Consider the following 26529-nt stretch of genomic DNA (forward strand, 5'->3'; position numbering starts at 1 on the left):
ACTTATGTGTGACTGATATGATACATTTTGCTGGCATCTGCTTATGCTAGTGACATTACTAAAACCATCCGAAACTGTTCTACAATAAATAGTTTTAACCATAAATTTAGAAGAAAATTCATAAATATTCAGGAACACAAATAATTATATCCCCTCTGAAAGTTAAAAAAGAAAGAAAAAGAAAAGCCTGACCAACATGGTGAAACCCCCTCTCTACAAAAAAATACAAAGATTAGCTGGGCATGGTGATGCACATCTGTAGTCCCAGTTGCTTGGCAGAGCTGAGATGCGATGATCGCTTGAGCCCAGGATGTCCAGGCTGCAGTGAGCAGAGATCATGCCACTGCACTCCAGCCTGGGTGACAGACCAAGACTCTGTCAAAAGAAAGAAGAGAGAAGAGAGAAGAGAGGAGGAGAGGGGAGGACAGGGGAGAAGAGGGGAGGAGAGGGGAGGAGAGGGGAGGAGAGGGGAGGAGAGGGGAGGAGAGGAGAGGAGAGGAGAGGAGAGGAGAGGAGAGAAGGAAGGGAGGAATTCCAAAAATAAATCTTTAGCTTACTGACTTTAAATTCTAATGAAATATTATAATTTATCAATTTAAACTTTGAGTTAGTTCACAAATATAAATATCTCCAAAACAAGTCCAAATACATATAAGAAATCTGTAAGAATAATATTTTTAAGAAAACATTTAAGTTTGGTTCATATCTCCTTTCTTAATCATAATGCTAAAGTTTAATGCATATTCATTTGAAAAATTAATGTTACAGTAAGTTATTTAATAATTGAATACAGTATGTTTTAAAAACAATGATGATATAATTACCTTAGATAAATGTTTGTAGCTAAAACACACGAAATATCACGAACAGTCTGTGAATAGAATCAAATCAATGAAACTTTTCTAAGGAATACTGCAATATTTAAAGAAAGAAATGGATTCATTAATGTAAACACTCCACCAAAGAAAGAAGTATTTTTTGATGTTTAAGGGAGTCCTCAGGAATGGGATGGTCATACTACACACACCTTCCTTTTCTCCTTCCAAGAAGTGACTTCACATGATTGAAAACTAAATGACCATCAGAAGTATCCTTGGGGTGAAAAATAAGCCACAATAGGAAAAATAAAGACTGAGGAGTTTATAAGAAAGCAGAAAGGAAGGAGTGAAACTTGGCTGGCTGCAGGGATGAGAGAGAGAGAGAGAGTGTGTGTGAGAGAGAGAAGTGTGTGTGTGTGTGTGTGTATGAAGCTTGGCCGGCTACAGGGATTAGTGTGTAAGTGTGTATGTGTGTATGAAACTTGGCTAGCTGCAGGGATGTTTGTGTGTGTGTGCGTGTGCATGTGTGTGTGTGGGGCTGTGTTAAGGTGGCTTCTACAGGGACGTGTGTGCATGTGTTTGTGTGTGTGTGTGTACGCATTTCTGTTTTGCTCACATAGTTCAGGATGTGGCGTGTTTGGAGACTAGTAATGTATTTATAAGCCTTGGATCTTTATTTTTTTAAATATAGCAGTTGCGGATCTAGCTATCAGTTTCTCTCACATTGGCTGACTCTCCGCTGAATAGTTAATGCGTGCATTGGCCCCTCTAAGTGGAGCCTTATAAGAATAACTTGACATTTTGCCTTGATGGAAAAAAAACAGGTCAGTAGAGAAAATCTTCATTCTAAGACAGCATGGGCCGAAAGGATGCAGGGCAGTAAACCTGCTCACATTTTACTCATTCCTCCTTGTTTTCTTTATCTTGACTCATTCCGAGGTCCCCAGGGAACTGGATCAAGGGTAAAACAACAGAGATGTTGAGGGAGATACCTTTCCCACTCTTAAATTATTCACATCTATGTGTATATGTGTAAACAAAGGAGTGAGAAGTATGGCAACTAAAACTACATAGGGAAGATAATTTGACTTTAAATACAGAAAACTCCTTTCAACAAGAACACAACTGGTATAGTGGTAGGGAAATCACATTATTTATCTGCTTAAAAGTATAAAATAAATACATACTGGCTTAAGACTAGATAGCATGTAAATAATATAAATAAAGATGGCTCAAGACTGCCAAGAAAAAAAAAAAAAGAAAAAAAAACCCCACTGTCTTTAAACATGCTTTTAGATAAACTCTACAGACCAAGAAAACCTGCCACTGGTATTTTAAAGATTATTTCTTTCATTGAGATCTTTCTGTAAATCTCATGAAAACAGTGAACAATATACTTAGAAAAATATTTTTTTAATTAATATATAATTCTTCTCATAGACCCTCAAAACAGATCAAGACTTCCTGTAGTAGCCTTCATATTTGAAAGACACTAATGTTGTTGTCAAGGACTTTTCTTTCATAGCACCTATAAAAATTTTAATTCTTTAGACATTTGTACGATTATTTGCTTCATGTCTGCACCCCATCCCCAATAATCCCGGACTGTAAGTTCCAAGACAGGAGTGGCCACATTTTATTTGTCCGGGTGTACCTACAATGTTAATGTAGTCCTTGATACACAGCTGGTGACTGGTATGTATCTTTTGAAAGAAAAAATAAGAATACCTTTTATCATGGCTTTTTATAAAAAGATCGATAATGAAATATCTAAATAAAAAACAAACTTTGAGAGAGAGAAAGAGTTCATCCTAAAAATAACATGGAATTCTGAGCAATTTGCATTATCATAGTCCTTATATTGATGCCAAAAACAAATAATAATTTGTTTAAAAATACCTTTTTAAAGATAAAACATGTAATCACCATAACAACTGGAAGCAATAATGTCTTTGTGTATCTCAGCGGAGTCTGAAATATACCAAATTATTCAAAATAGTTACTTACGAATTTTACATTAAATTAGTAAACATCTATGTCAAACTAAGTGCCATGATAACATTCCTTAAAAGTAAAAGGTAAAATTTCTTTGTCACCAGCAGTATATATATTTATTGTCTTCCATGCCTTAATAAAATAACTAAAATTACAAAAATACTTATAAAAAGTATTCCAAAATTTTAATGAAAAATTTATTTTAATACAACTAGAATTGGTATATCTATTTTTTTTCTTTTCTTTTTTTTAATTTACATAATACTAAGTTTTAAAATGTGTGTTTACCCATCCCTGGGTCCTACATTGTAATTTTCTGTACTACAAAGCTCCATTATTTTCATTAGTGAAACTAGAGCTAACAAGAAAGCAAGCTAACCAAAGTTAATTACTAAAACTATGAATAAGTACAGAAATAATATTGGCTAACTAATTCTGATAACCTGTTATTGTGATAAGGAGTAATTTACAATGTAACTAAATTACACATTTCTTAAAAGCAAGAAACCAGTTCATTTTCCTCTTTATAGTGCTATAGCAAACTGCCTCACGGATAACTAGTGGTCAATAATAGTTTTTGAATGAATGGATGACTGGTTGGATGGATAAGAGAAGAATGTAAAATTTTATTATACACCACTAATTCAGAATTCATAATGATTACACAAGGAATAATCAATCCAGTAGCAACTTTGTTATGTTCTATGAAAAAAATTAAGTTTCAGATAGAGGAAAGAGCCCTGGTTTGAGAGTTCTAGAATCGATTAGAATCCATGTCCTGATCTTGGCTTGTGTGTGCTTTAGGCAAATCTTTTAAACTTTTCTTTATCTGCAAATGAAAGAACTATATGGCATGGCCTCTAGGAGCCCTTCCTGATCTTGTGTTCCATGATTCTACCAAGAAGCCTTTTTTTTTTTTTTTTTGATACAGAGTCTCACTCTGTCACCCAGGTTGGAGTGCATTGGCACGATCTCAGCTCACTGGAATCTCTGCCTCCTGGGTTCAAGAAATTCTTCTGTCTCAGCCTCCTACTCAGGCTGGGACTACAGGCATGTACCAACATGCCTGGTTAATTTTTGTATTTTTAGTAGAGATGGGGCTACCACCATGTTGGCCAGGCTAGTCTCCACTCCTGACCTCAAGTGATCCAACCGCCTTGGCCTCCCAAAGAGCTGGGATTACAGGGATGAAACACCACATCCAGCCTATATTTTAAAGCTTTATAACATGAACTTTTTAAAAAGAATACCTTGCATTTGTATAATTTAAAATGAATTTTTATATGTTCATTAAAACTCATCAGTAGCATACCTTTCTTGGTAATACCTTGTTAAAAATGTTATAATATTTGGGGTGTTAACTGTAATAAAACTGAATTTCTTAAAAACAGAAACAAGAATTGAGACTTTTTCCTGAATGGTCCCATATTTCCTATTGGCCTAGATTATTAAAATTGATTTGTAGTAATGGTAATTATTATGGGTCATATTGTATGTTAAACACTCTTCTCAGATTATCTCATTTAACCATCATCAATAACTCTATAAGATAGAGGCTATCTTTTTTTTTTTTAAGAGACAAAAAAACAAGTGAGGAAGTTAGATTAGCAAAAGTTACAGTAAAAAATATATATAAAATAAGTTGACTGTTTCTGAGTAAAAATTTTGAGTTTCAGATTAAAACTAGAGCAAAATCTCCTATTAGTAGAGAAGGAGAAAAGAAACATTCATACCGCTTTTTCCATGAAGTCAAATTCAGGAGCACAGGTGTATATTAAAGTATCAAAATCTGTATACCTTAAGATTCTGGCAGCTATAAGATCACTCAGGCGAATCTGGGAGAAAATAAAGTAAAATTAATTAAAATTACACAAATGATTATAGCCTATAGCCAGTAATACTTTATTGATGTAAGAATAACAAAGTTTATAGAGCAGATAAATCCAATGTATTTAGACATCCCTCTAAGAAAACAAAAAACTACAGTGAACCAAACATATGATGCGCTGACTTCTCAAGATAACTGAAAATAAAGAGAAATATCATGAAAAATGAAAAGTAGAAAGAAGTCAGAAAAAATAGAGAGAATATAATAAAGAGTGAGCTAAAATAAATATCTGCTGAGAAGAAACCATCATGTAGTTAATTACACTTTATAATACAACAATTTATGATGAAAAACTATTTTACTTAATCTCTTTCAACATACATTGTAGGTCATAAGCTTTCTGTGCACTGTCATTTTCACAAAACCTCACAGACTGATTACCATATTTGGTACTTCTTGATGTTTTACAGACATATATTCAAACCATTGAATATGAGAACTGATCCTCATAAGAATTACAACAATTATACATACCACTTTGATCTTTGACTTAGCTATTTGATCTCCAAGGCTAAAAATAGATACCAACAACCAAACCCAATGCAGAACTTCTATTTTTCTACTGATTATTTACAACCTGCTCTTGGTGAGACAATTATTTTTCCACAGCATCCTCAGAAGGCCAGAAAAAGGAAAATATTTGGCAAGTAAACTCTTAATTCAAATTATTTTATATAGGATAGAATTATTTTATAAACAAGTTTGATAGATTACGAAAGTGGTTTTCATTCAATTATTTTTCCTAATCTACCAGTACTCAAGGATAATTTAGAGTTGCACTTCATTTTTTCTAATTTATAGGCCCAAGGACTAACAGTAATTTAACCAAACCACTATAATTCTCTGTGTCTTCCTCATAATCATCACATAAAGGAAGTCACCAGGACTACCAAGGAAGCATGTTTGTATTTTTTTGTTTGTTTTAATGGTAGGGCAGGGATGGTGGTTCACACCTGTAATCCCAGCACTTGGGAGGCCAAGGCAGCGGATCACTCTGAGGTCAGGTTTGAGACCAGGCTGGCCAACCATGCTGGAAACCCCATCTCTACCAATAATACAAAAATTAGCCATGCAGGGCACACGTGCTCATAATCTCAGCTACTCAGGCTGAGGCACAAGAATTGCTTGAACTCTGTGAGGTGGTGGAGGCTGCAGTGACCGAAAGATTACTGCACTCCAGCCTGGGTGACAGAGTGAGACTGTGTTTCAAAAAAAAAAAAAGATTTGTAAAGAGCTGAGGGTCAATGAAGTAAGTGAAGTAAGGCAAGAAACATAATCATGAACAAACTTAACAGATATATAAACAACTTAAAAGGTCTAAATAAAGTTTATCATAAGACATATATAATAAAGAAAAACAATAAATAAAAGGAAAGGAGAATGGGGAAATATATCAGACATACCAGAGAACAGCAGCAACAAATAAATTAATAAACTGACCACATGCAAAGCTAGCAATAAATGGCAAACTACATTTAGAAATTTTATGTAATATAAACATGTTGCATGTTATATTGCATAGAGATAGATTTGACCTTTTAGAGAAGTAATACTATAAACCCTTGCCAAACCACATAATTTCAGCATCAAACAGGGCCCTAATTGGATAGCATTAAATGAGGTAAATTTCAAAATTGATTATTGTATGATATACTCATGTATGCTTATTTCTAAACAGAAAATGCTAGAAATAAAAAGTAGATTCCTGCATTGTTTTCTATTACCTAAACCAGTTAGTTAAGCAGGGACTTAGGCCTTGGAAAGGGCTACTCTTTAAGACATTAACAAACAGAAATACCACATGAGAGAGAAATGCTCTGCATGTATTTCCTAGAAAATAAAAAGATCAAAAATTTTTAACATTCTCTTTTTATATAACAAGAAAGGCCTTAAAACATCAAATCATAAATTGATTTTAGTCCATAGTTATAAATACATAAAACAACACTGAGATTTTAAGAGTTCTGTATTTTCAAAGCTGAGGACAGCCTCCTATATGTTAACATCTGCAATAAATGGATAACTTATGATGTAAACAACTAATTATTTCTATTTTAACTGAAATATAAACAAATAACTACTTAACAAACTATTAGTATTTTTTTCCTAAAAGGCCAAGTCAGCATTGATGAATATTCTTTCTTTTTAGTGGGTTGCAAAGATCACTGAACTGCAAGACTTTTGACTTGCAGTTATTGACTTATTGACTCTGCCAATAACTCGTCTAGAGACCTTAAAGAAGACACTTAACCTCTGTAAAATGAAGAGATAAGAATAGATGCCTTCAAAGTTTTCATTCAGCTACATATTTATAAGAACTTTTATGTTTTAACTAAAAAGTACTTACGTGGTCTGAAACACCTAAGATTTTAGATGTCAGAAATTTCAAAATGATTGTTCCACACCACCAGGCACTACCTTGAATTAGCTAGAAAATAAAAGAGAAGTCCAGTATTGAAAACTACAAATCACCCAGTTAAAGTATTCAATTATATCTATAAATGACATAGAAAATTTTAATTATGTGAGATATAAATGGTGAGGTTTTTAAAAAAAATTTCCTTTAGAAAATCTTGTTTAAAAGCAAAGAATTAAAACTGATGACACTGGTATGAAATATATAGCAACATAGAATTCTACATCTCCTAAATATTTTTTTTTTTTTTTTTGTCTTAAGGAGTGAAAAGGTTAATAGGCAAGAAAGAAAGAAGGAAGAAGAAAACAGCTCCCCATACAGAGACAGAGGGAGGGGGGATTTGAACAAAGAGAAAACCTTGTCTGCGTCGAAAAAGTGGCTGCTTATATATATCCTAATCTAAAGGAAGTTTTAAAAGCTTACTTCTTTTTTATTTCTGTTAAGGAGTGTTTATGTGTTTGTTTCCAAATATTATTTCTCAGCTGAAAATCCATTTTTCAAAACACTACCTTAAAAGTTCTTCTACCACTCCTGTGGAAATATATGAGCCCATCTTCAAGAAATAACAGTTTGAAATGTGAAAATTTAAGCTTTCCTTTAAGAAAGAGGAATATGAACTAGAACTGGCAATGAGGCTTCTATTTTGTTGTTGTTGTTGTTTATTTTTTGAATAGCCTTGATTAAAAGGGAACAATTGTGTACTTCTGGTTAGCCTGGGGAAAGTTACAGCAGCCTAAATTCAAATCTTTGCATATATCAACCAAGTAGTAGAACAGTACAACCACATATATGGAAAAAGGTAACAGCACAAACTTCAAATTACCTATGAATCAAAAAGGAAGCAACGAATATATAGAGTTATATCTCAAGTCCCTGACCTAAGCCTTTGCAGAGAATGAGGGTGCAGGCATGGCAGGCAAATACCATTTCCATATGGAAACTAAGGAAGACATTTAAAGCAAGGATAAGGAGCAAATTCATGACCCACAAAAGGATAAAGAAGAAAAGGAAAGATAGGGGTCAAAATTGGAACTAAAATAACCGTGCAGAGGAAAAGTCCAATCTCTATGTAAAGTTGTTCTGGGAGATTGGTAAATGGGAGTACAGAGCAGGGCCTAAGAGTGAGTAGGGACAAAAACACCCAAGTCAGAAAGGCATCATTTCTGGAAAGAAAGGAGAATAAAAAGGGGAGTGCAAGAAGGAAAAAGTATCCAGCAGGAAAAATGAGAACCCAAACCAAAAGACTATCCATCACTACTGCCATCACACACAAAAAAAGAAAAAAGTTATTCATTGAAAAAAATCACACTATGCTACATTCTCAGAAGAGGTTTGCACTTGGACTAGAAAACACAAAATAATTATTAGATGAAAAAATGCCTATACAAATATCCAGAGCTTCTTTAAGAAGATAACAAACATGAAAGTCAAATATCAGCTCATGAAATCCACACCACTGAAAGATAAAATCTCACAAAGCAGAAGAAAATTATGCAGAATTAAAAGTTGAATTAAATATCCTCAAACGAGCATTCAGAAATATTAAAAAAGCAATTTAGACAAGAAATTCAAAAACCAAGAACAGAAATGGGGAAAAAATCAGAAAGAAATAAAGAGTTTATTAGACATAGAAAGGGAATGGAAGAAAAGAAGAACATGATCAAAAATAAAAACGAAATCACAAGATGATTAAAAAAAAAGAAATTCAAATAAGTTAATGAAGGAATTGAAGTAAAGGCACTAAAACAATGATGAAGAATGAAAATGATACCAGAGAAAGAAGTGAGAAGTAACAGACAAAGTGGCAGAAATGGAAGAAAGCCACATACTTACAACTGGAGTGCCTGAAAAAAAAAAAAAAAAAAAAACAAAAAACAACTCCACAGCAATGCATCAAAACTAGTGTTTAAATTATAATCCAAGAAAACTTTCCAGAAATAAAAGAAGACATGAATCGGGATTTGGAAAGGATCCAGGGGATACTGGAAAAAATTAATCTGGTATGGTAAACTAACTCAAGACATCTTTCAGTAGAACTATGAAAAATGAAGAAAAATTCCTCAGAACCTCCAGGCACAAAAGTCACACAATTTATAAGGGACAGAACAATTCTAGCATCAGACTTGTTAAACAAACTTACAAACCAAAGCAGTGGTGTAGATGCATTTTTAAGAAACTTTAAAAAGTGAGAACCAAGGATTTTATAGCTAGCCAATCTGTCATTCAAGTATAGTTATAAAAAAGTTTCAAATATGCAATAATTGAGGAAATAGTAACTTTCCTCAATACAAAAAGTTTAAAAGAGAATCATATACAGAAACAAAGCAAATATAGTCAAATACACATAAAACTTACAACAAAGGTTCTCACATTATCTCACAAAGCAAAGACAGACACAGGGAAGACACAAACAAACAGATTCAGAAAGGTGAAAAATAGAATGATGGCAGCAGCATGGCAGGCAAATACCATTTCCATATGGAAATTCTAAGGAAGACATTTAAAGCAAGGATAAGGAGCAAATTCATGGCCTCAAAAGCTTTATCCATAAAAACGCAAGAGTGAAAATAAATCAATTAAATCCTTGACTTAAAATCTAAATAAAGAATTTCAACAAAATAAAAGCAAAAAGTACACCTAGCGAAATACTCATGAGAAGAATAGTCTATTATATCTACCCCTCTGTATCTATATTTTGCTGTTTTATATTTCTTCCTATACCCCAGGATTCCTTCTTTCTTACTTCCTTTTGTTTTCAGAACTTTTGCTTTTAATTTCAGGGTACATGTGCAGATGTGCATGTTTGTTACATAGCTAAACATGTGCCATGGTGGTTTGCTGCACCTATCAACCCATTACTCAGGTATTAAGCCCAGCATGCATTAGCTATTTTCCTGATGCTTCCCTCCCACTACCCTCCCTGACAAGCCCCAGTGTGTGTTGTTCCCTCCCTGCATCCATGTGTTCTCACTGTTCAGCTCCCACTTATAAGTGAGAACATGCAGTATTTGCTTGTTTTCCTGCATTAGTTTGCTGAGGATAATGGCTTCCAGTCCATGTCCCTGCCAAAGACATGATCTCATTTCTTCTTATGACTGCATAATATTCCATGGTGTATATACCACATTTTCTTTTGTATTAATCTGTCATTCATGGCAATTTGGGTTGATTCCACGCTATCAAAAAAGAGCCTTATATAGCCAAGACAATCCTCTAAGCTAAAAAAAGAACAAACCTGGAGTCTCAGGCTACTGGACTTCAAACTATATTGCTAAGGCTTACAATAACCAAAACAGCATGGTCCTGGTACAAAAACAGGCAATATAGACCAATGGAACAGAATAGAGAACTACAAATAAGTTCTATCTACAACCATCTGATCTTCAACAAACCTGACAAAGAATTTTCACTAACCATTCTTTTTAAGGTTCTCTGCTAGCCACAAATTATCTTAATTTTCCTCTTGATTGGAGAATGTCTATTTCCCCTTCATTCCTAAAGGAAACATCCACTGGATATGTAATTCACCTTGATAAATGTTCTGCCACAACCTTCTGGCCTCCCTAGTTTCACATGAGAAGTCTGCTACAATCTGGGTCAGTTCTTTGGTTCCTGTAGGTGATGTGTCATTTCTCCATACCTGCTTTCAAGATTTTTCTTTTTAGTTTTAAGTTAACTTATAGTATCTTGGCATGGATTTCTCTGGGTCTGCCTACTTGGGAATCGGGCCAGTGTCTTCACCTGCAGGTGTGTCTTTCACCAAATTTGGGGAGTTTTTAGCAATTACTTAAAAATAATTATTCAGCTTCCTCACTTCTTTTTCCATTCCTTCGAATTTTGATGATACAAATATTAGATCTCTTGTTACTACACCATAGGTCCCTCGGAGGCTCTGTCCTTTTTCTTGTGATTTTCTCAATTTAGATTAGAGATTTCTTTATTGTTCTATCTTCAAGAGCACTGATTGCTTCCTCTGTAAAATTCAATCTAATTACCAAGTCCATTTTACTGAATTTTAATTTCAGTTATTGTATTTTCTAGTTCTATAATCACTCAAGGTGTCTTTTAAAAAAAAATTTTTAGTGAGATTTGAGTAGCCTTTTCATACACTTCCAGAGTATTTAAACTGCTCACTGAAGTGTTTTTTATGAGACTGCTTTAAAACCCTTTGTCAAATAATCCCACATCCTATTCATCTCAGTGTTGACATCTGTTGATTGTCTTTTTCATTCAAGTTTGCTATTTTCTCCATTCTTGCTATGATAAGTGGTTTTTCTATTGTGTCCAGTATATTTTTTATATTACGCTAGGAGACTGTGGATCCTATTTTAAATTTCCTGTTTCAGCAGAGAGTCACTTTGTTTTTAGGTTTATCACGCAAGTCCTGGCCTACTTCTGTGTGCTATAGTTACAATGACGTTTAGTGTTCAGAGCCTTTGCAGTGCTAGTGCTATTCTGGTCAGCTTGATTCATCTGGTGCCCTGGTACTCTGTCTCCACTTCCCAAATAATGCTGTCACGAGGAAGAATGTACTCTCCCAAGTTCTGTTGCCATGAGGTGGGAGGGTGAGACACCAGGATTGTGGGGGTAGGAGGCTCCAGAGGGCAGATGACCCTTCCTGGGCTGCCTAGTCCTAGCAGGGCACCTGTTAGATCCCTGCTGCTGCTACCTGCATGGGCAGCCTCCCTGGAGGGAACAGTAGATACCAGACCCACAGGACGGAGAGCATTTCCCTGGACCCTCTTTCTGAGTGTCTTCTGCCACTGGATGGAGTTTCAGGAGATGGCAGCCTGTGGTGTTTTTCTGGGAGTTCTGAGGTACCTAGCTAGGCTGCCTTTCTATAGCATTGGGCTGGGATTGGAGCTACAGTTATGAAATCATGATTTCATACACACACACGTGTGCACATATGTGCAGTGAAAGGGCCTAGAAACAAGGACACACTGGTAGTAACGAGTGCACATACCACTCAGGCCTTGGTGTCCAACAATTATCTCTCTCTAAAAAGGAACCAGATCCTAGGAAAAATGGCTGACTTGGCGCTAGCACAAGGAAAATCAAGAAAAGCCTGGAGCATTATAAATTTTATAAAGACATGTCAAAAAGACATCCAGCTTAGGAACATTCAACACGTGCTAGGCTCAACCCATATTTGTGTATAACATACTGCTTTCTCTCATATAGGCTATTCCAGCATCATTTAGTGAACAGTGACTCCGGTAAGACAATTCATTGAAATTGCTTTGAATCTGAACATCAGCTGGGGAGAATTGCATTACATGAACCTTCACACACATAAATGTTTTATTTTTCTATTTATGTCTTAGAATTTTAAATAAATTTCCATACAAATACTATATGTATTTTGTTATTCTATTCAGATCCTATGCATTTTCTTCCAATACATAAGCAAGTATAGTTTTAAAAAAAAATATATTTTCTGTTTGTTGCCAAAGAATAGAAATGCAAATTGATTTTTTAATATTAAACTTAAATCTAGCCATGGTATTGAATTCTTTTCTAATTCCTAATAATTTGTCAATAATTTTATTCTTCTAGGTAAATATTGATACTATAATAAATTTTTCCTTCTTTCTGTTCCTTCTTTCATTATTTACTTTTCTTGCATTACACTAGGCTAGTTTGACTTTAATAAAATGTGAAAAAGCATATTTATCTTTATCTTGATTTTAAATAGAACACTTAAATACCTTTATTATCAGTAAGATTAGTGACTGCTGAAGAATTTTACTGAGTTAAGAAAACTGTTATTTGTATTGTGTTATGTTTTCATTACAAAATGGATGTCTAATTTTATGAGTTTTTATTTTTCTGCATCTTAATGTGGGATGATCATAAGATATTTTTCTCTTTAATCTGTTAGTATGAGAACTTACATTTTTGGATTTTCCAGAACATCTTTGGATTCTGTGAATAAATGCCTACTTGACATCTTTATCATATAAATGGCTGTTCTTGAGCTACTAATCTTCTACACTTTTGTGTGTATGAAATATTTTAATCGAGGTGAAAAGTTTGAATCTATGTTCATGAGTAAGAATATCCTTTCATACTATCCTTATCTGGCCTGAGTACTGAGCTTTAGATTATCTTGAGGTTCCATTTCCTTCCTGTAATGATTCTCATGCCTCATGGCACACACAAAGTTCCCTTGTAAATTTCCCCAGCATGAGCTCAATTCAATACCACTTTGCCACCAAAACCGGAGTCTCCCATTAAACAGTGAATTTGCTTCATTGGACGCTAAACTCTAAAGTGAATCACTTAGATCTAAAATACCTTGTTCAGGTTGTGTGTAATAAATACTTATTTCACAAAGATATACAGAGCTATAAAACAGAAAAATAATACCTAGGAGGCTTAAAAAGCTGAACATTTGGTTAAATCTCAACTTTTCCCTACCTAGATTTTGTTTCTTTTGATATTCTGAATTTAAAACTTAGTCAATTCATGTTCTTTTCCAGCTCCATCTGAAATGTTGTTGAAAAATGAAGACAGCAAATGTTCCTTTGGAGTGTGTAGCCTTGGCAGAATTTTTGATGTTTATGGACACTCTTCTATTTATTGTCATTTTCAATAGTTTGCAACTGAAATTTGGCCTTCTTTTGAGTTACTAAATTGCTCAATTTTTCTAGTGAAAGAATTATATATTACAAGCCGCATGTCGTATATGTGAATTTACAGCCTGCAGGCCTAAGAACAAGTGGCCTGGGTAAAGAGTCAAAATTGGTAGAACCAATAAAGAATAATAAAAGACAAAACATCATGTCACTCATTCAACAACTTAGAGGACAAATCTTTCTATATTTTCACCATAAAGGATGGGAGAATGCCTCCAACAAGGAGAAAACAGCACCTTTTCATTTTTGTTCTCTTGTATTATAGGTAGAAACTTTCCTCACTTCCCTCAACTTGGGTAACATTTCCAAACTTATCCTCTCAATATATAACATGTAAACATATATCTATTTCCTTCTGTCACCCAGGGCAGTGGGGTGATCGTGGCTCATCAGGCTTCCTGGGCTCAAGCAATCCTCCCACCCTCAGCCTTCCTGAGTAGTTGGGATCACAGGCTCATGCCACCATGCCCAACTAGTTTTTCTATTTTGTAGAGACGGAGTTTTGCCATGCTGCCCAGGTGGCTGGAGTCTCAAACTCCTGGGCTGAAGCTCTCTCTGTCCGCATTGGCTTTCCAAAGTGCTGTGACTACAGGCGTGAGCTACTTCGTGTGGCCCAGGGTTTATTTTTTAATAGAAGTACATCACAGACCAGAGAAAAAGAATATCATCTGTCTCATATTAAGAGAATTTAGGAGTTGCACTACCTGCCTAATAACTTATTTTACTAGGAAACCATAGAGGTAATATGGGCCATCCATCTGCATATTTGGGAAGAAGCCAAACAAAGATTAGGTAGTGGCTGAGTTCAAATTAGAAGGGGCTGGGAGACTGGAAGGAAAATGTTAAAAGGATGAAAGTAATAAGAGTCTAAAGTTGGAAGCAGAAGGAAAGAGAGATAGATGATGGATAGATGCAGAGGAAAGAAAAGGAGAAAGCTGGAAAGAAACTACAAACGAATTATTTTGAAGGGAAGGTTAATTGAAGCTAAACAGAGAAACTCAAGACAAACACATTTTAAAAAGCAAGGCTGTGTGGATATAGCAGGATGAAACATAAAGGAAGAGTGGCCTGAAAGTGAGTTGTGAAATACGTGCGCTAACTTCTTGAAAATGATTTCTAGTCCTTGCTAAGGACTATTTCCTTACGTATCTATCTAACTTAGATAGTAGCTATTTGATTTCTAGTCCTTGCTAAGGACTATTTCCTTATGTATCTATCTACCTTAGATAGTAGCTATTTTTAAGTCAGTAGCTATTTATTGGCTATAAATCATTAGCATTTTAAAGATTATTAACTGTGTTCAGTTTATAGAAATAAAAAGTAGAATTTAAATAAACTGCATTATTTAAAGATTATTAACTGTGTTCAGTTTATAGAAATAAAAAATAGAATTTAAATAAACTGCATTAAAAACATTGAATCTTACCCAAAAGTTGAGTTTAGATACTCCCAGTTTTAGAATTTCATTTCTCTTTAGAATTATTGCCTAAAATGCACACAAGGGAAAAATGAAACAATTCAATACAATTAACATTTATATTTTGTATAAATGGTACATTTCAAAAATTACATAGCCACCCTGTTCCATCTCAGCTATCACCAGCCATTTTCCTCCTTAACTGCTGATTTTAAATTTTGGACATGGCAAATTTCCTTGACGTGAGACTTAAATGGTTTGGGTGTCAAAAAGCTGCCGCTTGAATCAAGTTATTTCCTCACTTAGATACCCTGGCCGTTTTCTGCAGGATAATTCCTCTACAAAGGTAAATGGTATATAAGCATATGACAGCATCCATACAAGTCTGTATGTGAGTTATCCAGCAACATTAGTGAACTAAACTAACATGAAAATCCTTCCTCTCTAAACTGCCAAATAAAGTATTTAAACATGTTTAAAAAATGTTTACTGATGTGAAAGAGAAGGAACTTGTGATGCTAGAAAAAAGGTGAATTTTTAAAAATACAGTATTAATTAGCAGAGAACCACCACCCCTGGCAGTCTTTATAAAGGCCTGTAGAATAAGGTTACAACTACAGGCTTGTATTGTAAGGGGAGGGCAGCAGAAGAGGCCTTCGGTCTATGCAAGGTAAGAAGTTAGAATTGAGACTAACACATAAAGCTAGGGTCTTCAAAAACTATACCTGCAGTGCCATGGACTGGGTATTTGTGTCCACCTCAAATTCACAGACTGAATCTTTATAATCCCCCATGTGATGGTGTTTGGAGGGTGGGCCTCTGGGAAGTAACTGAGTCATGATGGTAAAACCCTCATAAATGGGATTAGGGTGCCCATATTACAAGAGACTACAGAGTTGATGTCTCTCTCTACCATGTGAGGACAAAGCAAAAAGGCTTCTGTCTGCAAACTACCAAAAGGGCTTTCACCAAGAACCAAATCAGTCAGCACCTTGATTTTGAACTGCTCAGCCTCCAGAACCGTGAGAAATAAATTCCTGTTGTTTAAGACATCCTGTCTGTGGTACTTTTGTTATCACAACCCAAACTGACTAAGGCACACAGTGACTAGAAATACTTCACCTACCATCTCTACAAGTTGATAGGTTATTTGTTTATTCCCAAGTTTGGGGTGAAAACAGTGCTCTCACGAGAAACTGAATTCTTGGACTTGCATATTATTTAGATTTGGATTCAAATTTTGTATCATTTAGTTGGTGTAGAAATTCCCAAAGTGAGCCAGGATTACTAAACTTCCAATAGGAAAATATAAATGGGATTTCAGATTACCTATTGCAACACATTGTTTTGTAAATGCAAAAGTTAGCAACAACCTAAATGCTAGACATAGAGAGCATGACTGAATGACAGTAAATCCACAGTAGAACACTAGGAAACCACCAGAAAGAATGAGGAAAATCTCTATGAACTGATATCCAGGATAGGTTGTTAAATGAAAAAAAGAGTGCAAAAGACTATCTTTAATATAAGAAGAGATGTAAAAAATATACATGTAACAGTTATTAGTACTCAAAAAAGCCCAACTAAATGGGTCAACTAGAAAACTAATGAGATTTCTTTCTTATAGGGAATAGGCAGTAACAGGGTGAAAAGACAGGTGGAGAGAATGGGCTGGAAGGAATAGTGGAATATTTTCTGAGTATAATTATATATATATATATATATTTCTTCCTCATTGAAACATGGTAATGTTTCACCCAAAGTAACTAAAATCAATCAGAATGAAACTTCTGCTTCTGTCCAAGTTTGTGTAACAGGAACCACATTTACTTTCTCACCCTAAAAAACCAAAATACCAAGCAAAATAGATTATAGAGACAATGATGAACAATTATATGCCAACAAATTAGATAACTTATAAGAAATAAATTTCTAGAAACATACAACCTACCAAGAGTAACTTATGAAAACACACACACAAAAAAACTCAACAGACCTATAACTAATGAGGAGAGTAAATCAGTAATAAAAATTTTCTCAACAAAGGAAAACCTCAAACCAGATGGCTTCACTGGAGAATTCTGTGAAACATTTAAAAAAGAATTCATACCAATCCTTCTCAGGCTCTTCCAAAAGACTGAAGAGAACACTTCTATACACATTTTATGAGGCCAGCATTACTCTGATAGCAAATCCAGGAAAAGATACTACAAGAAAACTACAGGCCAGTATTTCTGATGAATATAGAAAATATATATATATATAAATAAATAAATAAATAAAATGAGCAAAAATGTTTATTCTTTGGGGAATAAACATTTCCCCAAAGAATAAATACAAATGTCCAACAGGTATTTAAAATGGTGTTCAACATCACTAATCATCAGGGAAATGTAAATCAAAACCACAATGAGATACCACCTCAAACCTGTTTGGATGGCCATTAAAAAACAAAACAAAACCAGAAGTAACAAGTCTGGGCAAAAATGTAGAAAAATTGGAATGCTTATGCATTGTTGGTGGGAATATAAAATGGTGCAGCCAAAGGGCACATCAGGTAGTCTACATGGAAGAGTTTGCTTCCAAGTGCAGCAATATTAACCATAAACTAACCACTACTTTAATTCCAGTGAACAAATCTTAAAAGCAAGGTCCGAAAACATCAGCCTATGTTCAAGTGGCTTAACTTCATCACAGAAAAAAGCTCAAGAATATCGCTAGGAATAAGAAAATACCCAGCAGCGAACAAGGTAAAATTCACAAAGCCTGGCATCCAAGTAAACATTGCCAAGCATGCAGTCACTCAGGAAAACACAACCCCAATATGAGGAGAAGAAACAATTAATTGAAACTGACACAGATGACAGAATTAGCAGGTGGAGGCACTGAGGCAGTTACTATAACTGTATTACACATGGTGAAGAAGTGGTAAGAGAGAGAGAACATTTAACTAGAGACACAAAATACTTCAAAGATCCAAAATGAACTTTTAGATATGAAAACTACAATGACTTAAATGAGAAATACACTGGATGTGATTAACAACAGGCTGGATACTGCAGAAAAACAACTAATGAACTCTTGAAGACACAGCAATAGTAACTATCCAAAATTAAATAAAGAACAAAAATAAACAAAGGCTCCATGAACCACTGAACAATTTCAAGCAGCCCAGTATGCATGTAGTGAGAGTCCCTAAGTGAAAGTGAGGTGGGGAGGCAGAAAAATATTTGAAGAAATAATGGCTAAAATTTTTCCAAATTTGATAAAAATTGTAAACCTAAAGATCTAAGAATTTCAATGAATCCTAAATACAAGAAACATAAAGAAAACTATAGTAAGGCACATTATATAAACAAACTGCTCAAAATCAGTGGTAAACAGAAAATCTTATCTCTAGCTGGGAACAGCTAGAGAAGTAACATACTATTTACAGATGAAAACGCAGGGATGTCAACAGATTTCATAAGAAAAAAATGCAAACAACAAGACAAGTCAAGCAGCATCTTTTAAATTCTTAAAGAAATTGCTGTTAACCTGCAATTCTACACCCAGGAAACATACCTTTCAAAAATGAAGGCAAAATAAAGACTTCGTGACCAGGTGATTTGCACTAAAAGAAATGTTAAAGGAGGTCTTTCAGATAGCAGGAATACAGTAGGTCAATCTGGCTGTACACAAGTAAAAGGCACTGAAAATGGTAACTACAGGGTAAATATATAACATTTTTAAAATTTCAAATACTTTTAAAAGGTAATTTACTATTTAAATAAACACAAAAAGTCATTGAGATTTCTATATCATATGTTTCAGTAAAATGTATGACAATAACATAAAACAAATTTAAAAATGCACTTTATCAAAATATGTGGGATCCTGATAAAGCAGTGCTTGGAGAAAAGTTTATAGCACTAAACACCTGTGTTTAAAAGAAAGAAAGAAAGAAAGAAAGTTCTCAAGTCAATGACTTTGCTTTATACCTTAAAAAAAAAAAAAACTAGAAAAGAAGGAGAGCAAAACCCAAAGTAAGCAGAAGAAATGAGGCAATAAAGATCGAGTATAAATCAATGAAACAGAAAACAAAAACAGTAGAGCAAATCAATGAAACCAAAAGCTGGTTCCTTGAGAAAATTAATAAAATTGATATACCTCTAACCAGACTGATCAGAGAAAAAAAAAATAGAACACAAACATCTAATACCAGGTATTAAAGAGGAACTATCACTACAGATACTATAGATACATAAAAGATATAAAATATTATACCTTTGTCAATAAATTTGACATCATAAATAAAATTTAAAAATTCCTTGAAAGATACAAGCGAAGTTCACTCAAGAGGAAATGGATAACATGAATAGCCTTATATCTTATTAATGAAATGGAACTTGTAGTTAAAAACATTCCTACAAAGAAAGTCCTAGATGGTTTCATTGGTAAATTCTACCAAATATTTAGGGAAGAAATCATAATGATTTTACCCAAATTCTTCTGGAGGAGAGAGAACACTTCATAACTCATTTTATGAGGCCAGCATTGCCATGTAACCAAAAAAGACAAAGATGTCATAAGAAAACTATGAACCAATTATTGTCATGAACTTAGGTGCAAAATCATAAACATGATTTTCAAAGCATATCAACAAAAACCCAATAATACAGCATGACCAAAGTAGGGAGTCAGTTCAAAGAATCACCAAAGATGTCACTTTAACATTTGAAAATCAACAATATAATGCAGCATTAACAAAACTAAGAAACATATGATTATATCATATCTTCAAAGTCATTTTAAAAAACTCAGCAAACTGAACAGAGAACTTCTTCAGCCTGATAAAAGGCCTCTGAAAAAATCCTATAAAGCTACTTGCAAATTTAATAGGATGAAAGACTGAATAATTAACAAAACTTACATTTCTAAAATAAATACATTTAAAATAAGACATTTAAAAAGAAATGCTAAAATATGTGGAAAAAGAATGACACAAAATCAAAATTAGAAAAACTATAGAAATTAAGAGCTGACAGAAATCAAAAGAATTTAGATTAAAGAAACAAAATGAACAGATACAAAAAGCTAGAAAGAATATAGAAATGAAATCATCTATAATGAGTACCTTAAGAGCTATGAGAAAGGTGAAAGAGAGAAGAAACTTTAGAAGAAAATAAAAAAGAAATAAGATAAAAAAGTATTCAAGAGAAGAGAAATGAATGCAGTTTGCATGGCATTATCAAGGCTTCTAACACTTTTATTTAGCAACCCTTTTGGACTGATAAAGGCAAGTACTCAAGAGAGACAATGGGCATGGTAGCTCCATGCCTGTAATCCAGCACTTTAGGAGAGCAAGTGAGCAGATCCACCTGAAGTCAGGAGTTTGAGACCAGCCTGGCCAACATGAAACCATCTCTACTAAAACTACAAAAAGTGAAGCTGGGCATGGTGGGGCGGGCACCTGCATAATCCCAGCTACTCAGGAGCAGGGCAGAGAGAATCCTGCTTAGAACCAGGAGTTGGAGGTTGCAGTGAGTCAGGATGGCACCATTGCATCAGCCTGGGCAGCAAGGTAAAACTCCGTCTCAAAAAAAAAAGAAAGAAGAAAGTAAAGTAGAAAAGGGGAACAGAAACTTTACACAGAGCCAACTTAACTTTCAAGTAAAAGGTAATAAAACAAGCTGTGACAAACACATCAGAATTGAAGGAACTCTCTTATAGAACAAGACTAAAATAACTCCAAGATAGCTAGGAATGCTTGGCATAAAGACTGCTAGTAAATAAATATGTATTTATTCATAAAACTGTGAAATAAGGTTAATAAGGCAGAAGTCACAGTATCATCTGCAGTACTCTGTATTTAAACAATATAGATACAGAATTTAAAAAAAAAAAAGAAATGGAGGTAGAGAGGAGATGAAAGGAAAAGGATATGCAAAATCTTTATTTCTCTCAACAATCATGTATGTGGTGCAGTATGTAGTTCTCATGCATACACTTTGGGAGAAGGTGTAGCCCTAGATATGATATTCCTATCATCTAAGCTACTTGAGACCAAGAGAGAAACAAACAGACAAAAAGAAGTTAAGTAAAACCCTATATTCTCTTGAATTTGATTTGGAAATATCACATCAAGGAACTTGTAGGCCTAGTTTACCACATGAAATGCATGCACACACACACATGCACACACACATGTTTCACTTAGTAAGATTTTAAAGAAGAGAGAGAAACCTGCACCCTATGTCTTCCTGCACACTCTGTCACACTAAGAGGCCTGAAACAATGGCCTACTCCCAGTTGCAGTGGAGGTAATCCTTGGAGTCTCAGACTGCAGTCTTAAAAACACTGTTTCCCATGGTGAGAGAAGCTGAGGTATCTTGCAGGAATGCATGGCTTCCTCCCAGGGGTTTGGACAGGAGTCCACAAGAGAGACCTGGAAGAACTTGTCATACATGACACAAGTGTGCTATCAGACCACCAGGGTCACGTCAGAGAACTCAGGGAGGGGAACCCTAAAGAGGCTCCCCTGGTGGCAGTGAACAATCTGTAGAGAATAAAATACAAAGATAATAATTTCAATTAACTTGAAATACATAAGAAATCATTTTAAATCCCTATATTTCGAGATAGAACTTTCCAAACACACACATACACAGCCCAAAGAGCCCACATTTGGAAGATGACAGGGAATCAATTCATTATTTTTAAAATTTGCAAATAAAGAGGTAAATCAACACTTACTTAACTTTTTCCTCGTGAACTCTAGTGGATTTAGATGGCGGCCCAGCACATTCCCTGTTAGATAACAGATCCATCACTTAGGCACTGGAAATTTAATTATCATAAGAGAGACATTACATGCCTTTTAATGAAGAACAACACTATAGACTTGCCAAGAAATATATAAATCAAGCCTAGAAGCAATCAAGTTTCCAGATGATTTCTAATATATTAAGCTATACCATGAGACAAAGGAACATACTTAAGCTACTTGCAAGAACTCAAAAGACAAAATCTAGACCATGGGAAATCCTCCACATGTTCCTACTGGCTCCAGTTCTTTAACAAATAAATTTCATGAGATAACGGCTCAAACAGATATCCCAGAAACTTATAATAAAGAAACTTAAGTGATAAGAACTAAAAGGAATGCTAGAAGAAATTACTATCATAACAATCAATACAGTCATTGTTTTAGGGCGGTACAGGGAGTGCTGGGACAGGCTACATGGAGGCTTTTACATATTTAGAAATTATAATTTTGATATAATGGTAGTTTAGAATGTGGCCACATAATGCACTGCTTGATCAGCCCTTCACATCCCATAAGTTCCAATTACTACAAGATTCAACCAACAGCCTTGAAAAATATTTGGAAATAAGTAATAATACAACGAAAGTTTAAAAGTACAAATGAAAAAAAACAATACAGTACACAACTATTTGCATAAAATATTTATATATGCATTAGATATCAAAGGTAATCCTAGAGATGATTTAAAATTACATATGGAGAGTGACAGGTTATATGCAAATAACACCATTTTACAAGAGCTGTATCTGCGGATTTTAGTATCCACAGGGTTAGGGGATATCCTGGAATCAATCCTGCAGACACTGAGGAGATTGTACTCATCAGTATTAAGCCAGCACTAAGTCAGCACACAAAACATTTTACTTTATATGGTTTTTATCTGTACTGTTTCAAAATTAAAGTTTTACCTCATTAAAAGAGGTAAGATAAGCGCACTATTGCAGAGTCCTCTGCTCTGTAATGGTGAAATAGTTTTGACAAAATGTTGGAAAGAGCATTTTTCTGGGAGGAAAAGGGAGGAATTACTATATGGGGAAAAATGAAGTACTTAAGAAGAAACCAAAAGTATTTAAAACATAGGGAAATGCCAAAGGATTAAACCACTCCACCTATACATAGAAAAGAGCTATATTTTAGCATTATAGATTAGTACCATTTCTGAAATCAGTGTGGAGATGGGAGAGTACAGGAGAATATTTAGGCTCTAGCTTATAGATATCAAGTATAACTACAATGTAATAGAACTGATTCACTACACCACCCTTGTACATATCCAAAAAATGTCATTCCATGCTTAGTTCCTGTGAGCAGACTGTTACACACTTATTCCTAGTGTCTTGCCATTGATCAGAGTAGTTTGGAACTACACTTTCTAAACTGCCTTGAAATAATTTAGTTATAGGTGCCAGAATAATCGGTCTTGCCTCAGCTTTATTTCACCATCATTTTGAGTAAGATCTGTGACTGGCCCAATCCACAAGATATTCACAAAATTTTGAGTCATTTCCAAAATCAGATCCACTCTTGAAGGCAAGATTTGCACCACCAGTGAGAACATTCTAAAAGAATGTGCATCTGTGAGAGAGCTCAGAGGGTGTTTTGGGCGGTGGCAGTGTCGCTGTGGAATATAACCTCCTCAAGTGAGGCTTAGAAAAAAGAATCCATTTTATCATAAAATGGGATATATGATTAAAGTAAGTCTTGTTATTTTTGATTAATTTTTAAAATATTACCATGGACTTTGTCTAAGAAAAACCCTACTATAATATTTTCAAGGGATAAGACAGATAAAAGAGTTTTGCTTAGGAAGAACTGTATGTCATATTGAATGATATCAGGAAAGGGCCTCTTCCTTCTCTTATACCTGTTTTAGACAAGGAAACATGCTATTTAGTAGGTTAAAAAAACCCAACTTCATGAATAAACTACTTACATGTCTCATTTAATGAGAGATGAAGGAGATAGTAAGAAGAATAGAAGACACATTTAGATTTCTAAACTCAAAGAAGCAAAATAAGAATAACTTTAAAATCTAAGAAAAAAGAGTAGAAAAAAATACATTTTATAGTTTATTACATATATTAGCATAAATATGTTGCGATATCTCAAAGGCGGCCAGTATGAGGCGGGTGCCAGCTCTATTGCCGCCAGGCACAGATGCAGTGGCACGGATCTCAGGCTCACTGCAAACTCCAGCCTCGGGTTTTACCCGTTCCTCCTGCCTCCAGCCTCCGGAATTTGGCTTGGGACTGCGAACAGCCCGCCACCTCGCCGGCTAGTTTTGTATTTTTTTGAAGTAGAGGCAGAGTTCCACGGGTTAGCCAGGATAGTCTAAGATCCTGACCTGCGTGATCCGCCACGTCTCAGCCTCTAAAGTCACTAGGATTAAGGCATAAGATAGATAACTCTCAGCCAAATAATAATAGAATTTCAAATCCCACTTGCTAGATTATAAATGTAAATTCAAGACTATAAACTCTATCTGTAGAATTTCCTTTTTCCTCCACTGTACTTGGAATAATGAAAATGGAGATCTATGATTTCTATTGTTTTAACAATGGAGTAATATAACAAGAAGGGCTTTAGAGATTATAAATGCACTAGTTTTACTAATCTTATTTTGTTAGACTTTAGGACTTCTATTACTTTATGAAGCACGCTTTTTATATTTTTAAGGAAGCTATGTTTGGGACCTAAGCCAAGAAACAAAGTACAGAATATAAAATTTCAGTTAGGAGTATCATTCAAATAAAATGCTAAAATCTCATGTCTACCTAGAGAAAGAAAGGAAAGCGTTTAAAAAGCTAATAATAATAATAAATGAAACAAGAGCGTTTTCCTTAGAATAAAGGCATCTATGAATCTAGTTGAAATTTTCAATCTGTGTAGTAGGTATATAATATACATTTCCGGATTTTCCTTCTGGATATCACTGAAATTACCATGTATTATTACAAAGAGAGTACCCTATAAAACAGAATCCACTTCGATTTTATAAATACGAGACCTATCTAAACATTTATTATATATAATAAAATGTACCATATTCCACATAAATGATCTGAAATTTGCTTAGTTCAATGCATATCCTAACATACATAGGAAATAATGATGCTATCTGAAATAATGCACAAAAAGCAAAAGTAAAAAAAAGAGTATAAGAAGCTGCTTTTACTATTTCATAGGCAAAGTAAATATAAGGAGGGAGGGCTGCATTGCTTTAATATTGTTGAAATAGAGGAATTTGAACCAGCCTTCCCACTGGAACTGGGATGTTGTTGGGAAAGTATAGATGTATGGAAATCAAAATATTTTCAAAAGATATGTATAAAGAAGCCACAGATTATTAACAAAACAAGTGAGGGGTTAAAAGATAGATGGCAATCTATAGTGAGCGAGCCTGACGTTTTCAGAGCCCTTTTCTCCACAATTATCTATGAATTCCAAACAGAGGCAAGGTCTTGCTTGTGGAGGCGGTTAAGGGAGACCAACAGAAGCTGAGCAGGCATTTCATGGATTCAGCCTTGGTCAAGGTGCCAAGAAAAGGAGTGCTAGCTTGGGATTTCAAAGGCCGTAACTATGGCCGTGCAAGACCTCAGAATGCAGTAGCCCTCAGAAGAGGCTGAAACCCATCTAACCTTATCATCTCAATCTGGTTATGGAGGTGGATTCCGTTTAATTAATGCTTTTTTTGACTTACCTCTCAATTTTCATGTATAATGTAAACTTGATCGAAGAGCAGCTAGCATAGATGAAGATAAGACACTATCACTAACACAACAGAAACAGATCCACAAAAGATTTAGATCAGGGATCAGCACATTTGTTATATAAAAGGCCAGATAATAAATATGTTATGCTTTGTTGGTCACATACAGTCTCTTGTATAGTCTTTTTCTAGTTTTGTTCTATATCCCTTTAAATATATAAAAACTATTCTCAGAAAGCTTGGGAATCCTCAAACATACATCTGAGTACAATCAGATATGTCTTTAAACTATCTAGATATTCAAAATATGCTTGATAGGATCCAGAAATTCCAGAACACAGAAGTCATAAAAAAGTGGAGCTAGAGCATGAAATGAATAGCTATATAGTCGGCGTTTTGGAGATTTGAGATGGGGACTTTGAGATTTGGGAGTTCAAAGGACAGCCTGGGCAGATAGGTGCCTACCTCATCTCTACAAAATTTAAAATTAGCCAGATGTGAAAATTTAAGCACAATGAACTAAGTTGCTTGTAATCTATAGAAAAACTACAGCGTTAAGAATAAAAAATCTTAAAGTACACCCAGAAAATAACATTAGATTATCCCTCTGTAAGCATAGAAGCGTACAAATACAAACAAAACTATATACATTAGTAAAGAAAATAAAAGCCCTGAAATTATATATCAGAGAATGGCTAGAAATCGATACAGCAATATCAAACTTACCCAAAGAGCTTTTTTTGGAACTGAGTCTCTCTATCACCCAGGATGGAGTGCAGTGTGATCTCAGCCACTGTCTGCCTCGGAGTTCAAACAGTTCTCTGCCTCCAATCAGCC

At 34.7% G+C, this 26529-nt stretch overlaps 1 protein-coding gene across 2 annotated transcripts in view; it reads right to left on the minus strand.

Moving 5' to 3' along the window:
- LOC101015792 (probable C-mannosyltransferase DPY19L2) overlaps positions 1 to 26529 on the minus strand; it is a 93345-nt gene that overhangs the window by 25092 nt on the left and 41724 nt on the right. The window contains exons 1-5 of one of the 2 annotated variants that reach the window (XM_031665352.1): positions 15185 to 15268; positions 7049 to 7129; positions 4547 to 4648; positions 2718 to 2789; positions 825 to 871 (exon numbers count right to left, since the gene is read on the minus strand). In XM_031665352.1, coding sequence (XP_031521212.1) covers positions 825 to 871; positions 2718 to 2789; positions 4547 to 4558 — 131 coding nt within the window. In that variant the 5' untranslated portion in view covers positions 4559 to 4648; positions 7049 to 7129; positions 15185 to 15268. Of the gene's footprint in view, positions 1 to 824; positions 872 to 2717; positions 2790 to 4546; positions 4649 to 7048; positions 7130 to 15184; positions 15269 to 26529 lie in introns of those variants that run through there. The other variant, XM_031665353.1, reaches the window with a different exon arrangement.

The sequence above is a fragment of the Papio anubis genome, chromosome 4 (assembly GCF_008728515.1).
Source record: "Papio anubis isolate 15944 chromosome 4, Panubis1.0, whole genome shotgun sequence".
Taxonomy (NCBI): Eukaryota; Metazoa; Chordata; class Mammalia; order Primates; family Cercopithecidae; genus Papio; species Papio anubis.